This window comes from Brachyhypopomus gauderio, chromosome 11, assembly GCF_052324685.1.
Source record: "Brachyhypopomus gauderio isolate BG-103 chromosome 11, BGAUD_0.2, whole genome shotgun sequence".
In the NCBI taxonomy this organism is placed as follows: domain Eukaryota; kingdom Metazoa; phylum Chordata; class Actinopteri; order Gymnotiformes; family Hypopomidae; genus Brachyhypopomus; species Brachyhypopomus gauderio.
This window is the reverse complement of record NC_135221.1, coordinates 10618609-10642204: the sequence shown is the minus strand read 5'-3', so window position 1 is coordinate 10642204 and position 23596 is coordinate 10618609. Positions and strand designations below refer to the sequence as shown.

Here is a 23596-nt window from a genome sequence, read left to right as displayed (position 1 = left end):
CCCTTTCTCTTGGTAACTACTGATGTCTTGACAAAGTGACACAAAGATTCATCTCAAGATCTGGTCTATGGAGAGCCAGAGTGAGTCTACGGAGAACCTGTGTACTGTTAGTTCAATTCAGACAGGTTATAGAACTGCTAGGATAAGAGTAAATAGAAGTGTCTAAAATATGCTAAACCCACAGAGATTCCATACATACATGTGTGCGCGCACACACACACACACACACACCAGCCACAACAATAAAACCACTGTCAGGTGAACTGAGTAATGTTGATTTTCTCATTACAATGGCACCTATCAAGAAGAAAGATATATTAGCATGTTCTTCGCCTGCATGTTCTTGTCTGTTCTTGAAGTTGATGTACTGAAAACAGGAATAACAGCCAAGTCTTAAAATGTTTGACAGCGGCCAAATCATAATTGCTTGATGACTGGTTTGGAAAACGCCTACCGAACGGCAGGTCCCTCTTGTATGCAGACCAAATGTTTTCCAAGGAAGGCGGCCAGTGAACCGGCAACAGGGTCATGGGCTTTGGTTGACTGGTTTTAGAAGACATAGGGCTTTGAGGATTGCTTTGTATATGACTGCATAACCACAGACTGGTCAGAGAGGCCATGCTTACTCCAGTGTTTGACCAAAAGTGTGTAGAATAGGCATGGAGCAGTTGGACAAGGTAGCTTGGCCTGAGGCCTCAAATGATCTTGTATGTAATGTGGATGACCAGGCAAGTGTGCATCATTTATCTGGGGACATGATGACAGAAGGTGGTGTTTTGGGAAGAAGACTGCGTGGCAGAGGCTGTGTGGCGGTCTGAGCGGCCACAAGTTCCTACTTGGGTGGTGACATTGATGTGGATGTTACTTTGACATGTTAAGTACACCAAGTACAGACCAAGTACACCACGGTAATGGAATCCCCCAAATACCAGTGGCACCGCACTGCAAAGATTGCACAGGATTGATTTGAGGAACATAAAGTGTTCAAGATGTTGGCCTGGCCTCCAAATCGCCAGGGTCTCTGTGTATCTGTAGAATGTCCTGAAAAAACAAGTCCAATCCATGGAGGCTCCATCACACAACAGCATGACTAATTATCTGCTGTTGTCTTGTTACCAGATACTATAGTGTATAGCCTACAGATAGTATAGTGTATACAGGCTACCTTGTACCTTGAAGTGTAGAGAGCATATCCCCTTCATGTGCATTGCAGTGGTTTGGTCCACAGTCTCCATCTTCTCATCTCATAATGGATGTATGTCTATGGAGGCAGGAGAGAAAAATCATAGTTTGCTGAATTTTCAGGCAGGCTTACTTTATTGGTATTTATAATCAAGAATATTCTAATACTTTTGAAGATTGAGTCAGGTAAATAATAAAAATGTAAGTTTAAGCCCTATATATATTTAATAAAGATAAATTGTAGGAGGCTCCTTCAGGGATTACTCTTGAGATACTTTTACCCAACAGTGACGAACTAGCCACCCATGTGAATAATGTGCACAGATTCAGGAATTCAGACAGGAAACAATTTGTCAGTGACAACTCAACTCTACAAAACATCTTCCACTGGGCCCCATTCATTTGGAATTCGTTGGCTAGCACACTCTACCTGGAATTAATATTTAGATTAATTTAAAGTTGGTGTTATCTAAGCTTTCTTTAAGCCACACACTCTATTTGATCCTTTCTTGCAAGTTGTGATATATGTATACCGTCTTGAGGCAAGAGCAAAGCTAGAAGTATTGGGAAAAATAGAAAGCTCGGGATGAGATTATTCAGCTTGACAGATCACTTGACAGCAAGTTTCAGCATGCTTTAGAGCACTCCTGTGAGGTTACTTTAGAAATGCATGGTAGTTTTAAACGTGGTGCCTAATATTTATTACTTTTTGAGGCTGCTTTGTGTCTTAATATTGCCACAGCAGGATTCTTTTTTAATGGTCTCAGTAATTTTTAAACTATTTACATCTTTGTCGTAGCTGTTTTAGTCACAATAGTTTACTTATAGAGCCTTCGAGAACAGTTCTCCCAGACTGTTCTGTTGTTTAAAACATCTCCCAAATGCAAGAACATTTTAAAAGTCTTTCTTAGAGAACTTTGAAAGCATTGTTTAACTATGAACAAAGTTGAGAATGTGGATTCTTCATTTTGCTGAATATGAACTAAAATGATCTCATCCTTTGTTTTTATGATTTCAAAGGTAATCGATAATTTCGTCTCCCAAATAGATTAATTCTTTTGAGGCTTTTCTAAAATTTTCACTAGATAATTAGATTTGGCCAAAATCACATCAATTTCTCTCTCTCTTAATAATACAAAAAACCTCACCGCTGTTTATCTATGACACTGAAATACATGGAAATGCTGGTTTGGACTCTTTAGCTCTTTGACCAAATAATGTTCTTCAAGCAAGCATAGCAAAAAGCAGTAATTAGTCAAAATAACAGGCTACAAAATAAAAAGCCAGCACATGATTTAGAACTACACTTTATTATTATTATTATTATTATTATTATTATTAATAATAATAATAATATTATTATTATTATTAGATTAACACATGTAATATGTGTAACCTACATTACATCAGTCAGATATCAGTTTAGCGTCCAAGGCGAAATTACCTTTGATAATCGGATGTGAGCATTTGCTGTTGTTAAACACCACTTTCAGAAGATTGATTCTCCCACCCGCCAGCACGCTTGTGGTCTCAATGCGCGACGCGGACACGGCGCGGTTCGCAGGAGGAGGGTGTTCTTCCGCGTTTGGCATAGGGCACCTCTCACCGGGTGACCAGCTGAGCCCGAGCAGCGAGTCTGTTGTTTTCATAGGGAAGGAAGAACCTGTTCTACAGAGCACAACTAAACCAGTTACTGGATTCGGATCCGCAAGCACTCGTGGTCCGCGGCATTTTGCGGGTTATTCGCGAATTCATAGGCCTACACGTAGGAACATTCCCGTGCTGAAATGTGGCGGTGAGATTAAGCCATCTTTTTTTTCCATCGTACTTCAACATCATAATTATTATGGAACATGCTGAAGAAATGGCCGTTATAAAAATAATTTCTGTTGTTTTGTCGTATTGTGGGATCGAACAGTTTAGGATGCATGTAAAATATTTTAAAACATTTATTTACATTATCAATATGAATCAAGGAACATGACATGAACTCTACATAGAAACATTGTACTGGAAAAAAATAAATAGCTTACAGTTACAATCCAGGGTTGCATTTTTAAAAATACATTCACCAACGGGCACTTGTCGGGAAGCCCTTTTACAAATGGACCATGGATTCACATTTTTCACATAAATAGCTTCTGCTTTTCGTTAAATAAAAAGCGCAGTTTCTCCTATTGTAAAACGTTAGTTAATTCTTTATTCAAGCGTGGTATAATGATTCTGCATCGTAGTCTTTTTTAAACCGACGTATTCGCATCTGAAGAAAGACGTTTTCCCCCCCAACATGACAGAGTCTGCAAAGCTGCTTCTACATGTGACAGGTGAGAAATTGGGTTTCAGGAGAAGAAAAGAAGAAAAGCCAGACGACTGAGCGAATGCAATGACATCCATATCACAACATCCACCGAAGACAAAGAATGATCTTTGAATGATCTAAGAATAACCTTATACGACAAACACAAAGTCCACGAACAGTTACGCAGGGAATGGTTAACTTGAATAGACAGTTTATTTTTATAATTCTTGGTAATCATTTAGTTATGGGATGCTTCATGTTTTACTACTTTGTCTGCTATCAATAGATAGGCTGTTTTGCCTCTGAAATAAATCACATCAATGTACTTGAAGTTTTTTCTTCCAGAAAATGGCTTAGAAGTTTAAATGCATTTTACCTGAAATTAAAATGCATTTTAATATTTGCACACATTAAAATATTATAATTCGTCTATTTTGTGGCCATTGCTGTTCCCTGATCCCCAATAAAGTTTTCTTTAAATGTATTATAGTTTTGTTAGGGTCTAAGGTTATCATTATTATTACCTGTTATAATTGACTAATCTAGATCAGAAACTTAGTATACGATTAATTAAATACGAGTTTGCATATAATCTAAAGTGTGATTAAATAAATTATCTCTCTTACCGCTCAGGCCTGAGATACACAGAAGTGACAAGTGACAGTGACAATGAACCCATAGAAGTTACAAGTTACAAAGAAGCTACAAATAGCAAATTATACATGTACATTTACAAATTGGCACTTGAGAGGTTTTATTTAGTAGCCTACTATTTGATTGCGTTTTTATCTTATTGATGTTCAAGATTTTAGCCTATTTGCTGAAGAAAGTTAGTGCAGGAACTGCAGATCATGTTGGATGCTTATTCCTTTGCGCACTGCATCACTGGAACACTAGAGGGAGATGTTTATAAAGGAAGGAACATATTTGATCGCGAGATTTAAATCAGTCTAAGTTAGTTAAAGAGGCTGTTATAGAAGTTATCATGCTATATGTAACAATTTTAAAATTTATATGCCACGATTTCCAGGGCAATTTACATTGGACAATAGCTCCAGATTAATTAATGATAAGCTTGAATTCGACCCGAGAATCATTCAGAAATGTTACTTGTATGTTGCTTTTGGCTATATATAAACTTGGCAGTTATGGGATATTATTTTGTGACATTTTAAAAATCACTATAGAAAACCAAAATGGCAATAAATAAACATATGCGAAATTTCAAATGAAGTGTATGCCTTTCCGGTTTTCTTCTTCCATGTGCTGTAATATTAAGACCACACATCATGTTGTACACACTTTAATTATCCCAATTGATTAAATTCGATTTAAACATTTTCATTTTGGCCTATACGTTCACTTGAAACAATACAAATCATAATTCGATACCGTTTAAGACATCAATTTTCATTGTATTCATACGATTCAGCTGCACGTGATTTCAATAAGGTAATATTGCATAAGCTTTGTTAAATATTTCAAGGCAATGCAAATTATATATTTTTTAATTGTAAACGGTTATAAATTGTTTCAATGAATAGGCCTACTATTAAAATTCAGTCAATAATATTTTCTGTGCGAAGACTGAGTTGCTTCAGTCTCCTTGAGATGTATCCAACTTATTCGTTATTTCAGTTTTAAATGCTTCTTTTAAAACGTTTTAAAGTCCATAAGAATAGATGGAAGTTCATTCTCTTTTAGGTCGACTACCGGCAAAATACTCATACTTCGCTTCAAATGTTCAAAGAAGGCTTAACTTCAGTTAGTCCTAGACAGGAGAACAATAATCACATTTTAACTCGCCTTCACACTCTGAGATCTTACAAAAACTCCAACTGTTATAGCCTTTCATTGGTACACAATCTGTAATCAATTGCCAGAGGCGAAATTAATAGATGTTAATGACCATTTGAATTTGAAGCAAAGGGGCCAAAATTGGCCAGAGAAAGCTATTAATTATATGCAGAGGGATTGAGTAGACTGGGACAAGAGGACTGGAGACAGCGCTGCTTTAGGGGGCTCAAAGGGGTCTGTGGCCTGCGTGGTTCACATGGGCTTCCGCTGCGCGAATTGTGAAAAGCCCGAGGAGGGGGCCCTTTGTATGATTCCTAAGCCACGATTGTTCCCACTGAAAAGGGTGACATCTGTCCGGGGTTTCCGAGACTCTGATCTACCCCATTAGCCTCCGTCCTCCCTCAACAACTTTGACGATTGTAACTGACAAATGAGACAAGGAGAAGCACTCGAGACACGTCGAGCTGGGAGATCAATGGCCAGTTCCCTTGATCTGTGTCTGCTTTATTAAGATAAGTCCACTATGGCGTAGTGGTTCACAATCACGTTATGTGGTATCCTATATTCCAAACTATACTGAAATCAACATTTTGATTAGTATCTTCTTGAATCATCATCATCATCATCATTTTTTATTATTATCATTAATAATAGTATTTCAGTAACAGTAGTAGTACTAGGAGTGGTAGTAGTAGAGGTAGTAGTAGTTGTAGTAATACTAATACACTTAATATTATATTATCCATGTTGTTGCAGTCGCAGTGCTTATGGTTTATTCCCCAAGAATTATATTTAGCCTATTTAAACCATTAACTTTAATTTATTGTTAACTTGTCATGACATTTCATCAACACAAACCAATATCACCAACGAGGAGTAGTAACATCACGCGTTTAGCTTCACATTTATATAAAATATAGATTTATTTATTATCTAGGATATTTCTAAACACTTTGTTCTTAAAATGGGCGCTTCGATTTAATGCTGAGTATAAAATTATACCATATCAAATAATTTTAGTTTAGAAGTTTAGAAACTTTAAGAGAATCCATGATTTTTCTATTTTACATCAAAAACAGACCCATCAATGCTGATTAACCCTTTGTTTGGCCATCAAAGGTTTCTTACCGCATATAATTTGTGTTCTGTTTTCAGAATAAGGAATGGCTCTTCAGTTGAAATCTGAATATTTTTATTAACAGCTGATGCGTAACACAGTAGGACTTGACATAAAACAAAATGGCTGTAACGCTGGATCTCTTGGTAGCGTCTGCGCATGCCCACCACACCTCAGTCTCAAGCGCGAGGAGCAGGTATTGAGGTTAGTGAGTGACAAGCTCTGGCTCAAAAGCTGTCTGATCATCGATCATAAAAGCGTGTCGAGGCGATCGTTGTTGGAGAAGAATCCAGGATCCAAGAAATAAAACAACCGGCTATTGCTAATGCCTGACGTAGCTTGTTTGTCACGACATCCCCAAGCTGAGTTTTGAATAGATTTAAACATAGTTGGCAACTCTGTCAGGACAGTATCAAAAGGCTATCCGAATCTGGACTGAGAGAAGGCGAAATTGCACCTGCATTACGTTTTTTTTTGACGTCTCGAAAAGCAAAAGGCAAAAGGAATGTTGTGCGTATGAAGTTATGGATTGTAAAAAGACTCTTGTTATTTTTTACAACCATTTTGCGGATTTTTGAAAGTGGAATTTGCTCATTTCGCAAAGGCTACCGCTTGTGGTCCCGGGTGGAATTCGTTTTTTATACTACACTCGGTATCCCGTTGACTGACAATGTTTCAACACAAAAAGTGCTTCACTATAGAATCTCTAGTCGGCAAAGACTCAAATTCCACGACTGCTGGAGACGAACCTATCCGACCAACGGCGCTGAGATATACGGAATCACTCCATCCAGCTTCGTTTGGGAGCTGTTTCCAGAACTCTGGTCGGACATTGTACAGTAATCCAGACGTGATGTTCTCAGATCCGAGCGCGCACTCCGCCAACTCCGCACTGTCCCTGCGACACCTTCAGATTCCCACACAGCCCTTCTTCGGACCTCATCAGAGAGAAAGTTTGAACTTCTATCCTTGGGTACTGCGAAACCGATATCTTGGACACAGATTTCAAGGTCAGTGGCAAAATAACGGTAGCATTGTTAAAATAGGGTTTAAACGATAGATCTTACAGGCTCTTTAGCTATAAGATCATACGGGCTCTATATAGCACTTTATACAGAGTTATGTGATTTGTTTTCATTCATTTCTAACCTCTATGAAATTCAATCTTAAATCAGTTAGCCCAATAATTCCCAGATCAAAAACAAACTTTGCTTCCCCGACCTTGTGTCTGTCATACAGAAACTCATGTTTTTTGGTAGGTGTGTTACTTTAGGTTATAAAAGACCGCACGATAAATGTTAGGCATAAGTTACATACTATAATAGTTGAATCAAGGTTATTTTTCTCCATCAACTCCATGTTTCATAATTTGATACTTTTGTAGCCTGTTGTCCACAATGTAGAAATGCACTTGAATTTTGTCTGTTTATTGTATTTGGAGTAACGTATATAAAACAGCCAAAATGTGTCATAAGTCAAAAGTACTTAGTGCAATTTCGACCACGTGGTCCGTGTATAGGATTGCAGAATGGACAATCAAAGAATAATAAATATCTGAGGGATACACAAGAAATTAATGTCGACTCAAAACTACAGTGTTTCATTGGTGCAGTAATCTATAAAATGTATCCGAACTAATCAACACTTAATAGCTTATTACAATCACCATAATGAATGACGATGATTTCTGGCTATTTGCAATAACAAATGTATTAGAAGATCTCACGAAAATAATGATATAACAGTGACAGATTGTTAGATAAATAGTATCATATATATTTCTGAATTCAGAAAATACATTCCATATAAATTACTGTAAAATTGGGGCAGAAAGGAAAATCAATGTTTTACTTCATATGAACATATTTCATATTCATATACTTTTTTGCAATTTTACTTTAATGTATTTGTGATAATGAAAAAAAATATATTTTAATAGATTACACTGATCAATTGAATGAAAACAGGGGCAAATTTCTCTTAGGTTATCACAGGCAAAAATATCTTAACCGTTTTTAAAAATAATTTGCCACGGGAGAGAGTTCAGAAGCAGAAGTATGCTTTTTCTTAAAAGACCTGGAAAGGTGCAGTGATGTTCTTGATGATTATGGCGGTCTGTGTAATGGCTTAACACAGCCTGTCTCGCTGCCTTTGCTAAATGCGTAACATAAACCTGACCCCTATAAACAGAAATACAGAAATGTAAATGTAGAACAATGTAAAACACACACACACACACACACACACACACACACACACTTATATATACAGGCACGTACATTAAATAGATTTAAAACAAATAAAACCAAACAACCGAATTTTCCATCCCAAAATTATTATTTTTTAAATTTTATTTTATTTCTGCAAGAAAATCCATAATTCTAAAATACGACGTTTGTATTCTCACATTTAAGAGAACCTGGGGACATTAATTAGGCTACCCCCTTTTTATTTGTGGATCATATTACTCTGCTGTTTGTAGTAACATTTAGCAAGTCTAACTGATTGGTGTGGGTGGTCCTGTTTACCAGGCAGTTTGTTAAGGCAACGTACATACTAACTCTGTCCTGTCCTTCTTCACTGAGTGCAAGGTGAACTCAGGCAGCTTAGCCACATAAGGTGTGCTAGCTGATGCACTGGCCTAACCCCTAAGGGGGAAATAACCCAGGTAATTGGTGGAAGTCAGAGGTTGCTGTCGCTGTTACTCAGATCCGGGGGCTCAGATAGAGTCTCTTTGTTTACGGACATAGCTGATCCACTCACTGATGGTGTCCAATAACCCAGAAAACCACTGTTTAGACAAGGCTAAATGCAGCCAAGGGGACAGAGTGGGAAGGGATTACCTATCACCAGTGTCACTTTTTTGTTGGTGTTAATGTGTGTATAGGTTTTGAACACTTCCTGAATGGCCAGAGAAATATGTCCGTGTCTTTAGATCGCTCATGCAGGAAAGTGTAAACAGGATCCTAGACTGGACTGCTGTTGAACATGTGTGGTTTTGTGTTATAGGTGTGTGCTGCAGACTGTGTGCTGGTATCAACAGGAGAGGAGTCACACAGTTTTCTCTAATAGCTGCTGGAGTAAGCTCAGTTAGTGTAGTCATAGACTTCCTTTACATATAATAACAACAACTCAGGAGTAGTTTTTCTAAACAGCAATCTGTGACCAACATTAATGACCATTATTTTAAAATTAAAATCAATTTACCTTAAAATGACTAAAAAAATAAATGTTACATTTGAACCAGTAATATTCATTTTTAATAACCTCTGACAAAATCAGAAGCATAACCGATGAAAATGTACCAAGACAATGTTCAAACTATTTTGCATCCGTTTATCTATTATATTGGCTGAATTAGAAAAAAAAGCAACAGGAAATCAAACTGTGCTGGGCCGTGCTCAGATTGGTAGGGCAGCCGGATTGGCAGCTCGATTTCTGTGGTTAGGGACCAAATGATCCAGTGTCCCTTTATTTCCCACTGTATGCCACCCTTCTCTCTGCCTTTAATGAGAGCAGCATTGACAAGACCAAGCTTGTTTGTGCCAAGGGAATGCTAGTAAAGCTGATCTGGGTGCCATCTGGTTCCCTTTTCCTCATGGTGGGGGCATCCTCACCATGGATAGGCCAGTGAGTGTTTGAGCCCAAACCCCCGGAGGGGCTGCCTGGCTCTTCAGGAGGCCTGTGTCTCCGTCACCACTCGCTAGAATGTTCCACGAGCTCTCTCGAGGGAGACCTCGAGGTGATACCACACATGATGATGATGCCAGTCAGAGGACTGTGCAGGACAAACGAAGCCAATTTATAACTAATCTGCATAACTAAGCTGTATTTGGGGATAGTTTATCATTTTAAGGGAAACTTTTCAAGAATGACTTTCGTTCGTTTCAGCCCCACTGCTGAACATTTTAGTGATGCCTCTTTGGTGTGTGGTGCACCTTGAGGAAGGTTTAAGGATGGTAGGTATTTCAACACCTTCAGACCTCGTTGGGCTGTTTACATTCTTCCTCTCTGCCAGGCCTCGACTACTTGTATTTTAACTTGGAGGTGCCTCTATTGTTTGGGTCTCTGATGTTCAAAGGATTTTCAGCACACCACCTGAAAACGACTGTTAGTGACAGTTTTGTGACAGAAAATATGCACCATTCAGAAACGGGGGTAAACTGCTTTAGGAGATCTGTACCCCTTCCTGAAGCAATCTAATCGGTATAGGGCCACAGTAGCTCTTACATCTTGCAGATCTGATTGTCCCCACCTGGCATGATGGCTGAGAATGAAGATGTTTTACCACTTTGAAATTAAGTTGTTTCTCTGCAGAGTCTTAATACTTAACTGAAAAGAATCAATTTAAACTCACTGGCGTCAGGAAAAAGAGCGAGCGTCTGTGACAAAAGGAATTCTAGACTGAGCTGCCTCATGCTAATCCTGTCTTCAACCAGTACTGATACCATTAGTGATCTTTTGTGTTAAGAATTGGTAAATCTTTGTATTTCCTTAGATGACTGAAGGTCAAGAGACATAAACTGAGCTTCTGTATCCTGGACATGAGCACATTAAAGTAATCTATAGTGTAGAAATGCTTTCATTTGGCCTTTTTAGTTTGTAATGTTAACAAACGAACTTTATGAATACGTGAGGGTTTGAGTGCTTTCAGTATACATCAAACATTTGTATACTTAGCTGAATATTCAGTGAGGTGTTGGTATTGCCATGTTCTCACACCAGATATCTATTCACAAAGTTAGTATGTTAATGATATGTCTGTTACTACACACCTGCACTCTGATACATTCTGGTTCGATTTTATTAACAATAGACCATGGCCCCGTACCTCAGTGGCCTGAATAGCTCAAACTCTAACTACTCTGATGGGACAAACTTTGTTTGTGCGTGACTGCGGTTGCATTCTTAAAGAATGTTTTGGTCAGGGGTAGCCCGTCCCATCTCTGAAATACAGATCCATTTGTTTATGAAAAATGCTTCACCTCCTCCGCGTGTGTTTTTAAATAAAGGCACATTGACTCGGCCGACCAGATGCTACCTGCGGTGTAACGAAGATCACGCACTCCATGGAGCTGATAATGGGGCTGCATTTTAATAGTCTTATGTTGAATGAAATTAGACAAAATGCAGGGGCTTTGCATTTGCTTAACTGCCTATCGATATATATTCATCACAATCGTTTTTGCATCCTCTCGGGTATTTACTTAGGACTGGACGTTGAGACGTTACTGCTCAAAGAACATGCATTTGTATGAAAATCAGGGTGACAGCACATAAACATTTGAGTACCGAGATGAAGTAATAATTTTGCAGGATGAATGTTTCCGCTTCCACCATGAAATGAATTTATGTAAATATAGACATAGAACATTTGTACCTCTGCTTTTATTAGCTAAGAAATTAATTCTTATTATTACTATTACATAATACAATTTTTAATTAAATTTATATTACAATTATTCCCCCCCCCCACACACACGCACACACACACACACACACACACACACACACATATATATATATATATATATATATATATATATATATATATATATATATATATATATATATATATATATATGTATATGTATATGTATATATATATATATATATATATATATATATATATATATATATATATATATATATATATATATATTATATTATTATATATATATATATATATATATATATATATATATATATATATATATATATATATATATATATATATATATATATATAATAAAGCATTTTAGTGAAGTACAGCACAAAGTTTCCAGAGAAGCAGGATGTCGTTTCAGACAGAGGTCCTTTGTCAGCTGTGTTATCTCATATATATATATATATAATTGTAGTAACGTGCACAAGGAAAACAATTTTGGACAGGGGTCCTTCATCATCTGCAAGCAAAGTATATATATATATATATATATATATATATATATATATATATATATATATATATATATATATATATATATATATATATATATATAATGTATAATAATAAGTATAAAAGCTACTCAATAGTTTTGAGATGTTAAACACATTCATCTCATTAGCAATATCTCTTATGCCTCCCTCCTCTGCCCATCTCTCTGCTCCTGAAGGCGAGGACAGCAGCCCAGAAAACCTGCTGCTGCACGGGCCGTTCTCACGCAAGCCCAAGCGCATTCGCACGGCCTTCTCACCATCGCAGCTGCTGCGTTTGGAGCGGGCCTTCGAGAAGAATCACTACGTGGTGGGTGCAGAACGCAAGCAGCTAGCCAACGGCCTGTGCCTGACTGAGACCCAGGTGAGAGAGAGTGGAGTACACACACACACATACACACACACACACACACACACACACACACACACACACACACACACACACACACACACACATGCACATGCCCACACACACACACACACCATTGTGCAAGAGGCCTAGCCACATTCCATCAAGTTAGCCATTGGGATGTGAACACGCTCTTTCTCATTCACTCAAACACTCGCTCGAGGTCATTTCAGCAGAGGACGGAAGTCAGACATCCTTCAGTCATTTGGGATGGGCCAAAAGAATGTATGCAACATGCATTTATAGCTGTATTTCACAATCAGTGTTGCACACGCATGCTTGTTGACACATGTGCTCCTTGCTCAGTGTCTTCGCCTGAGTCATTGTAGTTTTAGAGATTCTCCAATATGTATTGTATTTCTGAAAATATAATCTTGTCAATTTTTTCCTGGAGCGAGTAATTTGATTTTCACGATTGTAACTGATTGTGTCATGAGTTCCACACCATAAACAGAACATAGACAATGGAGCATGGTTTCCTTATCAGCCAGAGACAGTGTATAGACCCATGCTGGGCATCACTGTGACAGTAAAGTAACACGTTATGTAACATCTCTCAGGACCATTTTGGAACTGCTTTCACAAAACACAATTTTCGTTAGTATAGTGTTCTCATAGATCATTCTCTCTGCGTCATCCAGGTGAAGGTGTGGTTTCAGAACCGCAGGACCAAGCACAAGAGGCAGAAGCTGGAGGAGGAGTCGCCCGAGTCGCAGCAGAAGAGGAAAGGCAGTCAGCATGTGAACCGCTGGAGAGCTGCCACCCAGCAGGGCAGCCCGGAGGACATAGACGTCATCTCCGAGGACTGACGTTTCATCCTGCGGTGGCATGCGTAATACCTCTCTGCAGCCGTCCGGCTCATCACAGTTTGTGGAACTCTGCCAAAAAAAAGGGGGGGGGGGGGGGATGGGGGAGAAGTGGAAGGGGGGGGGGGGGACCTTAAACAAAAAAGGAAAAAAGAAACTAAAAGACAGTGAGGAAAAATAAAAAACAAAAAACAAACGACTTTCCAGTTTCAAGTTTTGCTCCTTTTGCCGATTCAGTCGTGGACAGGCTTGGCTGTTAAAAGCTAAGGAACGGAACAGGTGCAGTTGCCCGAATGTCATGTTCAAGTGTGCACGGCGAGGACGTGTACACCTCCCTTGCTCCAATGCCTGCTGTACTGCTCCAAAAGATTTGACTCCAAGACTATATGCAATACACGTGGACCTCTATCATTTGTACTGCGTGACAGAGTATTGAGGAACTATCTATTTTTTCAGTTGTCACTCGCTCCTCTGTTGTCTCTGGAGTTCCCCGCTGCATTGTCGTATGTTTCCTCTGGTAAAGAAAACATTTTGATCGATAGATTGTTTTATACTGTTGAGCTGCTCATCCCCAGTCTGATTCACTACAGGAGTCATATGTCAGAGATAGATGTACTTTGAGATATGTCGTGGATGTCTGTGTTTTGCAACGTTTATTGTTTTGACCCACTACACCAAATAGCAGGTTTTAAAGATAAAAAATACCAGGCACCATCCAAGAAGATCCCCTTACAAACAAAAGTACCCCAAAACAAACACCTTCCAGATTAGTCTGTCTCATAAAGTCTCATTAGAAACTTGAACATTTAAAATGTTTTATCTATTCAGAATGAGTAAACCTTTCTATGCATATAAGTGCCAAGTCTGTTCTGTGTTGGACATTCAGGTTTAAGAAAAATGTTGTTAAATGTCCTAACATGTAAAAACAGTTTTTGAATGTCTTGCTTTTCATTATGAATCAAGTAAATAAATAAATAAACAATACACAGAAGGCTGAAAGCAATAACTCAGCAAAGACCCTTATACTTCGTATCCAAAATAAAAACATTTCTAGTAGAATTTGTAATGTCTAGAAATGGTCTGTAGCACTTCATAACAGGTGGATAAATGAAGATGAGTGATTGAGAGACTGCACTGCCCTCCCTGCAGTTCACATCTGTTGTCTTGGAATATTCTTGTTTTGAATTTGTTTCCCCCTCTCCTGCAGATTATTAGATAATAAAAACAAATTTAGAAGACCAATGAACTATTTTTCCATATTTTCCATACATGGCACACCCTATACATAATAAAAGAAAAAGTTCAAAATATTTCTGCCAAATGTTTTTTAGTCACCATCTGCACAACAGTGTTTTGGTAATTTGCTTTCAATCTCTTAAAGACTTGTTGCTTTTTAAAAACCTATCATCTGCGTAAAAAATACACCGGCTGTCAGGTGCTACCTAACATAATAATGCATATTATCCCTTTGAAGGTGAGCAGAGACATATGCAATCCACATATATTATTTATGAATTTTCCATTTATATAACTATTATTATTATTATCATCATAGATGTCATCATAATAATTATTATCATAGTCATCTTCGTCAGTGTCGTCGTCATCATCATCATCATTAGTATTATTATTATTTACACAGCTGATTGGTCATCATTATTATCATCATCATCATCATTATTATTATTATTTACACAGCTTATTGGTACCATAGCGAGTCTACTCATTAATTCTGTCCTAATTAGAGCTGTCCTCCATGTAATTATTTTCATCTGTTGTTGTGATTCTCACCTCTGGTAAACATAATCTCATGATTGCAAATTTGTGAGGTTTAAAATGGATGAGATCTAGCTATTAAAAGTTAAAGGCTTTGGGCTTCAGATTCTACTAGCTGAAAGATTAATCCACGTCACCTTTATGCATTGTGATTTACACCCGTTAATTCCTCAGGCCTGGAGCAACGGAGACGTGTGAGAGCAGTATCTCTTCATCACCTCTATACAATAGAAAGACTCATTATCATCAAATATGCATATAAACTGTGAAATAATATGTAAGAACAAATTGTTAATATTCTCCATAATTGGAGAAATATAACACTTCCGTTTAAATATGTTGCAAGAATGCAGTGCCAAAACAGATAAAATGATCTGAAGCTAAATGCTGATAGCAACTGTTCAAGACAAAGAAAAAAGGTTTCTGTTTGATTTTAGACAAGGACTGTATTAAGAAACATTCACATTTACCACAACACATGTTACTGTTTATGGCTTAAGGTACACCCACAAAATGTGTTCATATTTTCAGTCCATATCTTAGAAAAAGCATTTTGATTTTAAGTTTATTATAAATAAGTCCTATTTTGCTATAGCCATATAGTCTATTTCCCACTCCTACCTGCCTCCTGTTGTTACCATGGAAATATAGAGGTGTAAACAAAGGAACAGATGGTAGGAAATCTTGTAGGTGTAGAGAGGAGTCTGTTCTTCCTCAGCTACATCAAGTGAAATAGTTCCACTAACCACACTAATTTGATGGTATAGTGCCTTCTGCATTCTCTTTAATTAGCAAATAATGACTGCCACTGTGAGTTGTTTAAACTGTGTGGTAGACATATTAAAATATGAATTGTTATTATGAATGTTAAATAATATGATAAATGTGATTGTTCTCATGTCACACAGAACATTTGATCTACTGTACCTATATGGTCTAGTATTGCAACATCACAGTGAATAAACATTCAACATATTCAACATTTCAGTCTAGTTACTGATATACTGCTATGAAAGTACTAGAATTTGAAGAGTTTGAAATAGCAACTAGGCTGTTTGTAATTAATATGCTTTTTTAGGTCATGGTGTATTTCTAGGATTATCAAATTGTGCAAAATAAATATGCAAATGAATAAAGCCTTATATATATATATATATATATATATATATATATATATATATATATATATATATATATATATATAAACATATTTTAAAATGTTCCCTTAAAAATGTTCTGTTTTCTTTTTCCTATGGTCTGACACTTGTGAAATGCTCATTCTTAGACAATTAATCATTGTATTATCCATCTATAGATGTTTGCCTCACATAATAATGCATGATTCAGTTACTGCTGTGTTAACCACATACAAACGAATGCCACAGCTTCAAAAACTGAGAACACATCACAACAGAAGAACATTGATATAATTATTGCAAAAATAAATGTTTTTATGAGACAGAGTAATTCATATAATTATATGAAACATTATTCTAATCATGAAGCACACCACTACCAGCAGATCCTATTATAACTATTATAACCCCTTACCACAAAAACACACTAGAATTTATACTTTGGATAATGTGAAACATTAGCTCATCACTGTAACATTAGTGGATGAGGTGAAGAATCAGTGAATTTCTTGCTTATGAAAAATGATGCGATCTGTTAATGTAATTGGACATAGCAAAGACTTGCTTTTGTTGTAATCACATAATTCTTAGTTAAGCTGAAAGTAAAAGTAGGTCATTTTGGTTATGACTGACAGTCACCATCTTAGAAGCTGAACACATTGTTACTAGTATGAATGCATCTGCTGACAGGGAATTTAACAGTTTCTTAGGGATGTGGTTGGGTGTGCAGGAATTAGGGGAGTCGAGACTTGAGGAGGGAAAGTCCACACTATTTTTCGAATGCTTGTGCAACATTCACTGACATGACATGCTCATCTGCACATTGTATAATCTCTAGAGGTGGTTTACCGTCTACTTTAATGTCCTCTTATAACGTCGGTCAAGGTTTTCATAAAACGTATGCTCTTTACCACAATGATTATAATCAAAGATACAGACTGATAAAAATCCACAATAAAGTTCTCTGCATGCAGCATATCATGATTTTTGTGCCGCAAGTACCTCACAAAAAGATGTCTCCCCCGCCTCCTTGATTTTCTGTGCTTTTTTTCTCTCTCTCCTGAATTGTCTGTGTAGATTTGTAGCATAAAATTACTGCACGTCTGATGATACCATGACAAGAAGCAGTGTGATTTACAACACAAATAATATGATAATTACAGGCTGGCAAGTTTCAGGAGCTAGTTAGCCAGTTTTATGGACTGGAAGAGCTTGTTTCCTCTGCTGCCACCTGTTTGGTCTGTACGGATTGGCTGTGGGCTACTTCAGAAAAGGAAAGCAGTCACCCAATTATAGGGTGCTGCCAGTCATGTCTAGATGTGTAATTGATTGGTTTTTGTGAATCAGCAAAGGGGCTCTAATTAATGCACCATGAGAGTTACCAATTAAGTGAAATGACTGTGAGATCCAAATGATAAAAAACCCAACAGCACATTCTTTGCTTTCTCAGTTACACTTGACATTTTCAAAGTAGCTTCTCACTTCACAAAATGTGTTGTATTCATCAAAACCTGGCAAAACATCTTGCACGCCCAAAATTACCATTGTGTTTTGTGTTTAGCTCACAAAAAAAAAATCAAATTCAGTGAAACATTATGCTTTTCGTAAAACATCATTCCCTTCAATATTAGTTATGTGTTTGTAAAACACAGACAGCAGCCATAAGCAGTGGTGTGAGAAAGCAGGTTGTGTGTACTAGCTGGAAAGCATGAAATAGGCCTTGAGTGTGACCAGTCATTAGCAACGGCATCCTGACACTTGAACAAACACATCTGCCTGTCCATATTACTTGCAAACATGATGGATACTGCCTGAATAAAAAAATATACCAATACTTTGTTAACCATATTATGGCAATAAATGGGCATTTCAAAAAATATTTGTAAACATGTAAAAATGTTAGATGTAAGCATGATGTCTCAAACCATAGGTGGATATTGCTCATCCCCCACCCACTTCCTGTCCATGCTGAGTAGTTATGAAGAACGTAGGTACGTCAGTGTGTGTGTGTGTGTGTGTGTGCGCGCACGCACGTGGGGGGTGTGTGGGGGGGTGGTTGGGATCGACAGCCTCATATATTTAACACAGGCTTCCATGTTTAATTCACTGGGTGTCCAGTCACCATATTATGTAGCTATACCAACAGAAACAACAGGCCTAAAGCAGATATGAGTAAGTCTTGACAGTTGATACAGTGATAAAATCATGTCTTTATGTTTATAGCAGAAGCAGTTTTGTATGGCTTTTAATCACACCTGTGACTAATTAAGTCAGTTCCTCTTGTAGCCAAAGCCACTTTTTGCCTGTTTGCGAGTGTAAAAATACCACAGCTATTACAGTATCATATCACGTCGACGATTAATAAACACTGATGGGAATATTTCTTTCCCTGCCAACGCCTCTCCTCAAGGCTCGGCTATAAAACTGAGGCGCGTCCCCACTGGCAATTGCCAGACAGCGCGAATCAACACTCGACAGCAGGTTTTCTCCGATGTGATCACACATCCGCTGTTTGTGTTCTAGTGCATTACTATTTAAAGGGGCCCAGCCTGGTTTTGGGATACGGCCTGAGCTAATGTCCGTCTCATATCTATGTCACCGATTATTAATTCTTAAACCAAATCCAAGCGCATATTATACTGACTATAGTGTTGCCAACGGCCCTATAGCCTACTGATGACTCTGAGAAGACTGGTCGAGAGTGGTCCTGGTCCTGGTCATTGAATTGAATGAAAATGTATTTTAAATGTAATTTAAATGTGTTCTTTTGTTTCAGAAACGTACTAGTGTGCCTCAGGAAGCGTGACTATGAACTGTCTCACGTCTAAAAAGGGCGGATCTCCATCGTCAATCTACGTCAAATAGTCACACACCACACAGGATGCTGACATGCCCTTTGGCTTCCGGGCAAACGCTTTCTAGAATGACAAATATAGTCTAAATACATGCTTCTGAACTGCATTGAAACGTAGGCTAGTGAATGTGTGGTCCCTATTAGACGGAAAGAATAGGACGCTTGATATAAAACGCAATTGAAGATAATAAGTATTTTGCCCTCAAGTGGGTATTCAGAGTATTAACCTCCAAGCTATCGTGTGAGACACTTTTTAGTATCTAACACTTGTTTCACAACGTTCCCTAATTGCTGCTCTAAGCAGCACATGTGAACGTTATAATACCAGGCCTCGGGTTAAGAGCACATTCCAGTACCTTTCAGAAGAGCAGATCCTGGTTTTTCCCATTTCGAAAATACTCCTCCATAGTTGTTGCTTTACAATTCCATGTCTTATTTTTAACGAGTTGCTGGTGATGTCGCCTGTCTACTGAAAGCAGTGCTTGAACAAGGTAATTCAGGAGCCACAAATGGAGGCTAAACACACGTGGAAAGCAAACTATCCAACGCTAGTCAATGAAGTCTGCAAAAAAGTGACTTCCTGTCTAGCTGTGGAGCCATTTTAGTGCTCCATTAATAATCTCAAAAATAGCTAAATCTATCATATTATTGCACAATGATTAGAATATGAATAACAAACCAAAGTAGCATATTTAAATGGGATATGCCTACAGTAAGATAGTAACAATTGCCATGGAAGAAAGAAGAAAAAATTACAGTATAGCATAATTTTAAGTCCGTCTGTACCTCCTGTGTTATTCCAATTAAATTTCCCCTAAACAGGATTGTTTTATTCAAATGAGCTAGTTTCTTCATTAGCACACCTGTGCTCTGCTGTCTCATTAAAACTGGAATCCTGTAAATTTTTACATCCGCAGACAGTGCCTCTGTAACCAAATACTAAGCAAGGTAGCACTGTGTTAATTAATGTTATAACGAGTCGGTGAGTCAACGAAGACTGATTTGCATAACCTGTGCAAAAACACAAAACGCTGATACGTATTCATCGTTTCCTACAAGTGAAGGTCTTTCCATCTAGGAAGGCTGTGTTGTTTTCTCCCCTCTAGCCCTATAACACTGTTAGTGGCACCCCATGGAGGAGCTTGCAGCAGGAGATATCTAAGAAACAATAGCTAATTAAAATGCAACGTATATGTTTTGTAGAACCAAGCTTGCAACTTGATCTGTCTTTTCGGTGCACATATTTGAAAAGCTTCTTATTAATGCTTTCAGTCGCCTTTATAACATTTTGTAGTCACCAGTCTCTATTTTTTGGTTAAAGAGAGCACACTGCAATGCAATTCATACATCATGTCATTGGATCCAAATTCTTGTTGACCATAGCTGATGAAAGGCACTTGAAGGCATATATATTTGAGTTGAAAGCACACACCACACACACACACACACACACACACACACACACACACACACACACACACACACACATTTATTTATTTATTTATTTCAAATATATATTTTTTTACGCTCTAAATAACCCTGATCATTCAAGGCATCCTTATCCTGATTATTGCTATACTTTCATGTTACAGTATCTGTAATAGAAGTATCATGTATGTTTATCTTTTAGTTTTGCTGGTAAAAAGTGTTGGTGACATTTACCAGAAAATACATGGTTGTTAATTACACCAAAGCAATCAGTGTTATTAAGGAAGCTATTCATTCTTGGACACCTTGGGGTATGCCCCAGGAACTAAAGAGAACTGCACACACCACCATGATCAGCCCAAACGTAAAAGCACACATGGTCATGTCGTGGTAAAGAATACAAGGCCCTTTGACAGTATCATCATCTCCAGTGACAGTGAAGTCTTACTGCTGTATAAATCACTGATCCTATCACCTGTGTTAACTATAGTAAGTGTAAGATTGGTTTGTGGTGAGCAGGGTTTAAATTAGCCTTTTGGACATGGGCTGTTTATGGGCTATTTGTTTAAAACTGACTGTGGGTAAAGACCAGACTTCTTCCTTCTCCTAAATTGCCTTGTGTGCAAAGTCCCCTGGGCCTTATCTGCACTCATGCATGCTAAGTAGGAGGTGGAGGCCATATCCTGCAAATTAGCAGGCCAATTTCCATCCAAAAGTTTAGACAGCGGCAGGCTGAGTGGGACACAGAGACCTAAAGAACATGGCTCTGCCGGCGATGTCCGAGTTAGAAGCTTCTCTTCCAATTCAAAGCAGCTGACTGAGTTATTACAGCCAGGGATTACCCAAATCTTTTTACCATGCTCTGTTAAATTTGGGTTCATGACACAAGCCAGGGGTGGGCTCTGGGCAGCCTTGTTTATTTAATGTGCACGTCATGCTCATGAACAGGTTTAGGTGGTATTTATTACCTATGTATGCTTTTCCTTGCAAACCTTAGCAGCAGACTACCAGATTCTCTAGACAAATTTCACTATAAAAGTAATCAAATGTGCAGCATCAAAAAAGAGATTGAAGAGAAAATTCATAGACATCAGTTCAAGGAAATGGAGTTCAAAGGATTTAAGGGGTTAATAAAGAATGACTCATTAAATGTTTTTGCCAATTAGAAAAAATAACTCTCTGAGGCTCTTTGCCCAATAGGTTAGCTTGCATAGAACCTTGGCACAAAACTGCTAGTGTGTGATAGAGTTAAATAAATGCATTTAAAGTTGTAATCGTAAGCATATGCACCACAGTCTGTTGTGTTATTTTGAAGCACGCTAATCACCAAGAAAAGCAAATTTAGTTGTCCTGCCTGTTAAAATTCTGGAAAGACTTCACAGTTAATAATTCATAAGCACTCGCTAATCTCACTGTAGGAGTCTAATTAACGCATCATTAAAAGCATAATTCTGATAATTATAATTTCTCACTTTTTAAATGGGAGTGCCACAGAGCTGTGTAGAGAAAGGAAGGGTGTCTCTGCAGCCAATTTACTGAGTGAACCAGACTCTGAAAACAGGAGTCAGGGGCAGCAGGAGACAGCAATCCACCCCCACCATCATGAACCTCCAAAAGGTATGTATTCCATGTAGTGATAATAGAGTCAAATCAAACATTGATTTGTAGATCTGCACAGGCTAAATAATGTTTTGTGATCTGACAGCTTAACACTAATGATAGTAAGTAAAAACACTACATGGAATGTAGGCTTGTGCCCTAGAGCCAAAACTGCATCCCAGCTGTGTTGTGTATTGCTTATGAAGTGCAGTATTCACTCTCCCCTTTTAAACTGATCTGTTAAATCTGTTAAATCTCTTGAATCATAGATGTATGTATCTTTATTTTAGGTGTCTTGAGGAAGCCAAAGGCAGGAAGAAGAGACAACAACCAAATAAAACATTTTAAAATGCTTGAATGCATGAAATACTTTATAATTTGAAGTGATTATCAGAGACTCATCCCATGAGCAAATAGCAAATGTTATTTTCCTGATTGAGCATAAAGTGGATGTATTTACAAGAGTCTACTAATGTAAACAGCGACCACTTATTATGTCATGACAAGGTGAGATGGTCTGATAGTGAGCCCAGATGTTCCTGCCATGGCAGCCATCCAAATCAATTATTCCACTCTCAGCACAAATTCAATTCTCCTGCTCACATCAGAGGTGTGAACAGATAAACATCACTCTCTCCTACTTTTCCCCCAAGATGGAGCACTGCATAAAATGAGACGCGGGCACGACGAGTGAGAGGAGAGTCTGCCTGATTGGGATTGGTGTTGTTGCCCTCCCAACAGGCAAAATGGGGTTAAACACAGTGCAGATTTCCCTTGCGCAGTGACAAGTGTTCGAAAACACATCACAGATGCATACCCCCGTTGACTCTTTCTGAAAGTGAACAGTTATGTTGTTCTTGCTGTTTGATAGAGTATTTAAGCTAAAACAGAAAGACCTTTCTGAATGTATGATCTGGAACCTGGGCATTGGCCCCCTGAGGTGGTGGACTGCACTTCTGTCAGGGCCTGATGTAATTCAGACCTGGAAGACTCTTTTGGAATAAAGACCTATTGTTTTTGCTTTCACACCTGCTTGTGTGTTGAAGGTGAGAGCTTTATCACCTCAGGTGTGGGGAGGATGTCGCCTTTCTGTTTGTGTGTGTGTGTGTGTGTGTGTGTGTGTGTGTGTGTGTGTGTGTGTGTGTGTGTGTGTGTGTCACAGTCTCTTTAGAGTTGACACACTCTTTTACATCAGTCTCAAAAAACAAACTTAATTGCTGCAGACATTCGAACATTACTGCACATTTTACTGATTG

At 38.0% G+C, this 23596-nt stretch overlaps 1 protein-coding gene and 1 long non-coding RNA gene across 2 annotated transcripts; one reads left to right on the top strand and one right to left on the bottom strand.

Annotated features, from left to right (window-relative positions):
* Positions 1-101: 101 nt before the first annotated feature.
* LOC143527004 (uncharacterized) lies at positions 102-2836 on the bottom strand. Its single transcript, XR_013134015.1, has 3 exons — positions 2627-2836; positions 1173-1261; positions 102-1041 (listed from the first exon to the last, which is right to left on the bottom strand). It is a non-coding gene; the product is annotated as an uncharacterized LOC143527004 (long non-coding RNA).
* A 3729-nt stretch (positions 2837-6565) lies between these two features.
* On the top strand, positions 6566-13632 carry emx3 (empty spiracles homeobox 3). Its single transcript, XM_077021879.1, has 3 exons — positions 6566-7405; positions 12512-12696; positions 13383-13632. The coding sequence occupies exons 1-3, from the start codon at positions 7066-7068 to the stop codon at positions 13548-13550; spliced, it is 693 nt and encodes a 230-aa protein (XP_076877994.1). The 5' UTR covers positions 6566-7065; the 3' UTR covers positions 13551-13632.
* The last annotated feature ends 9964 nt before the right edge of the window (positions 13633-23596 follow it).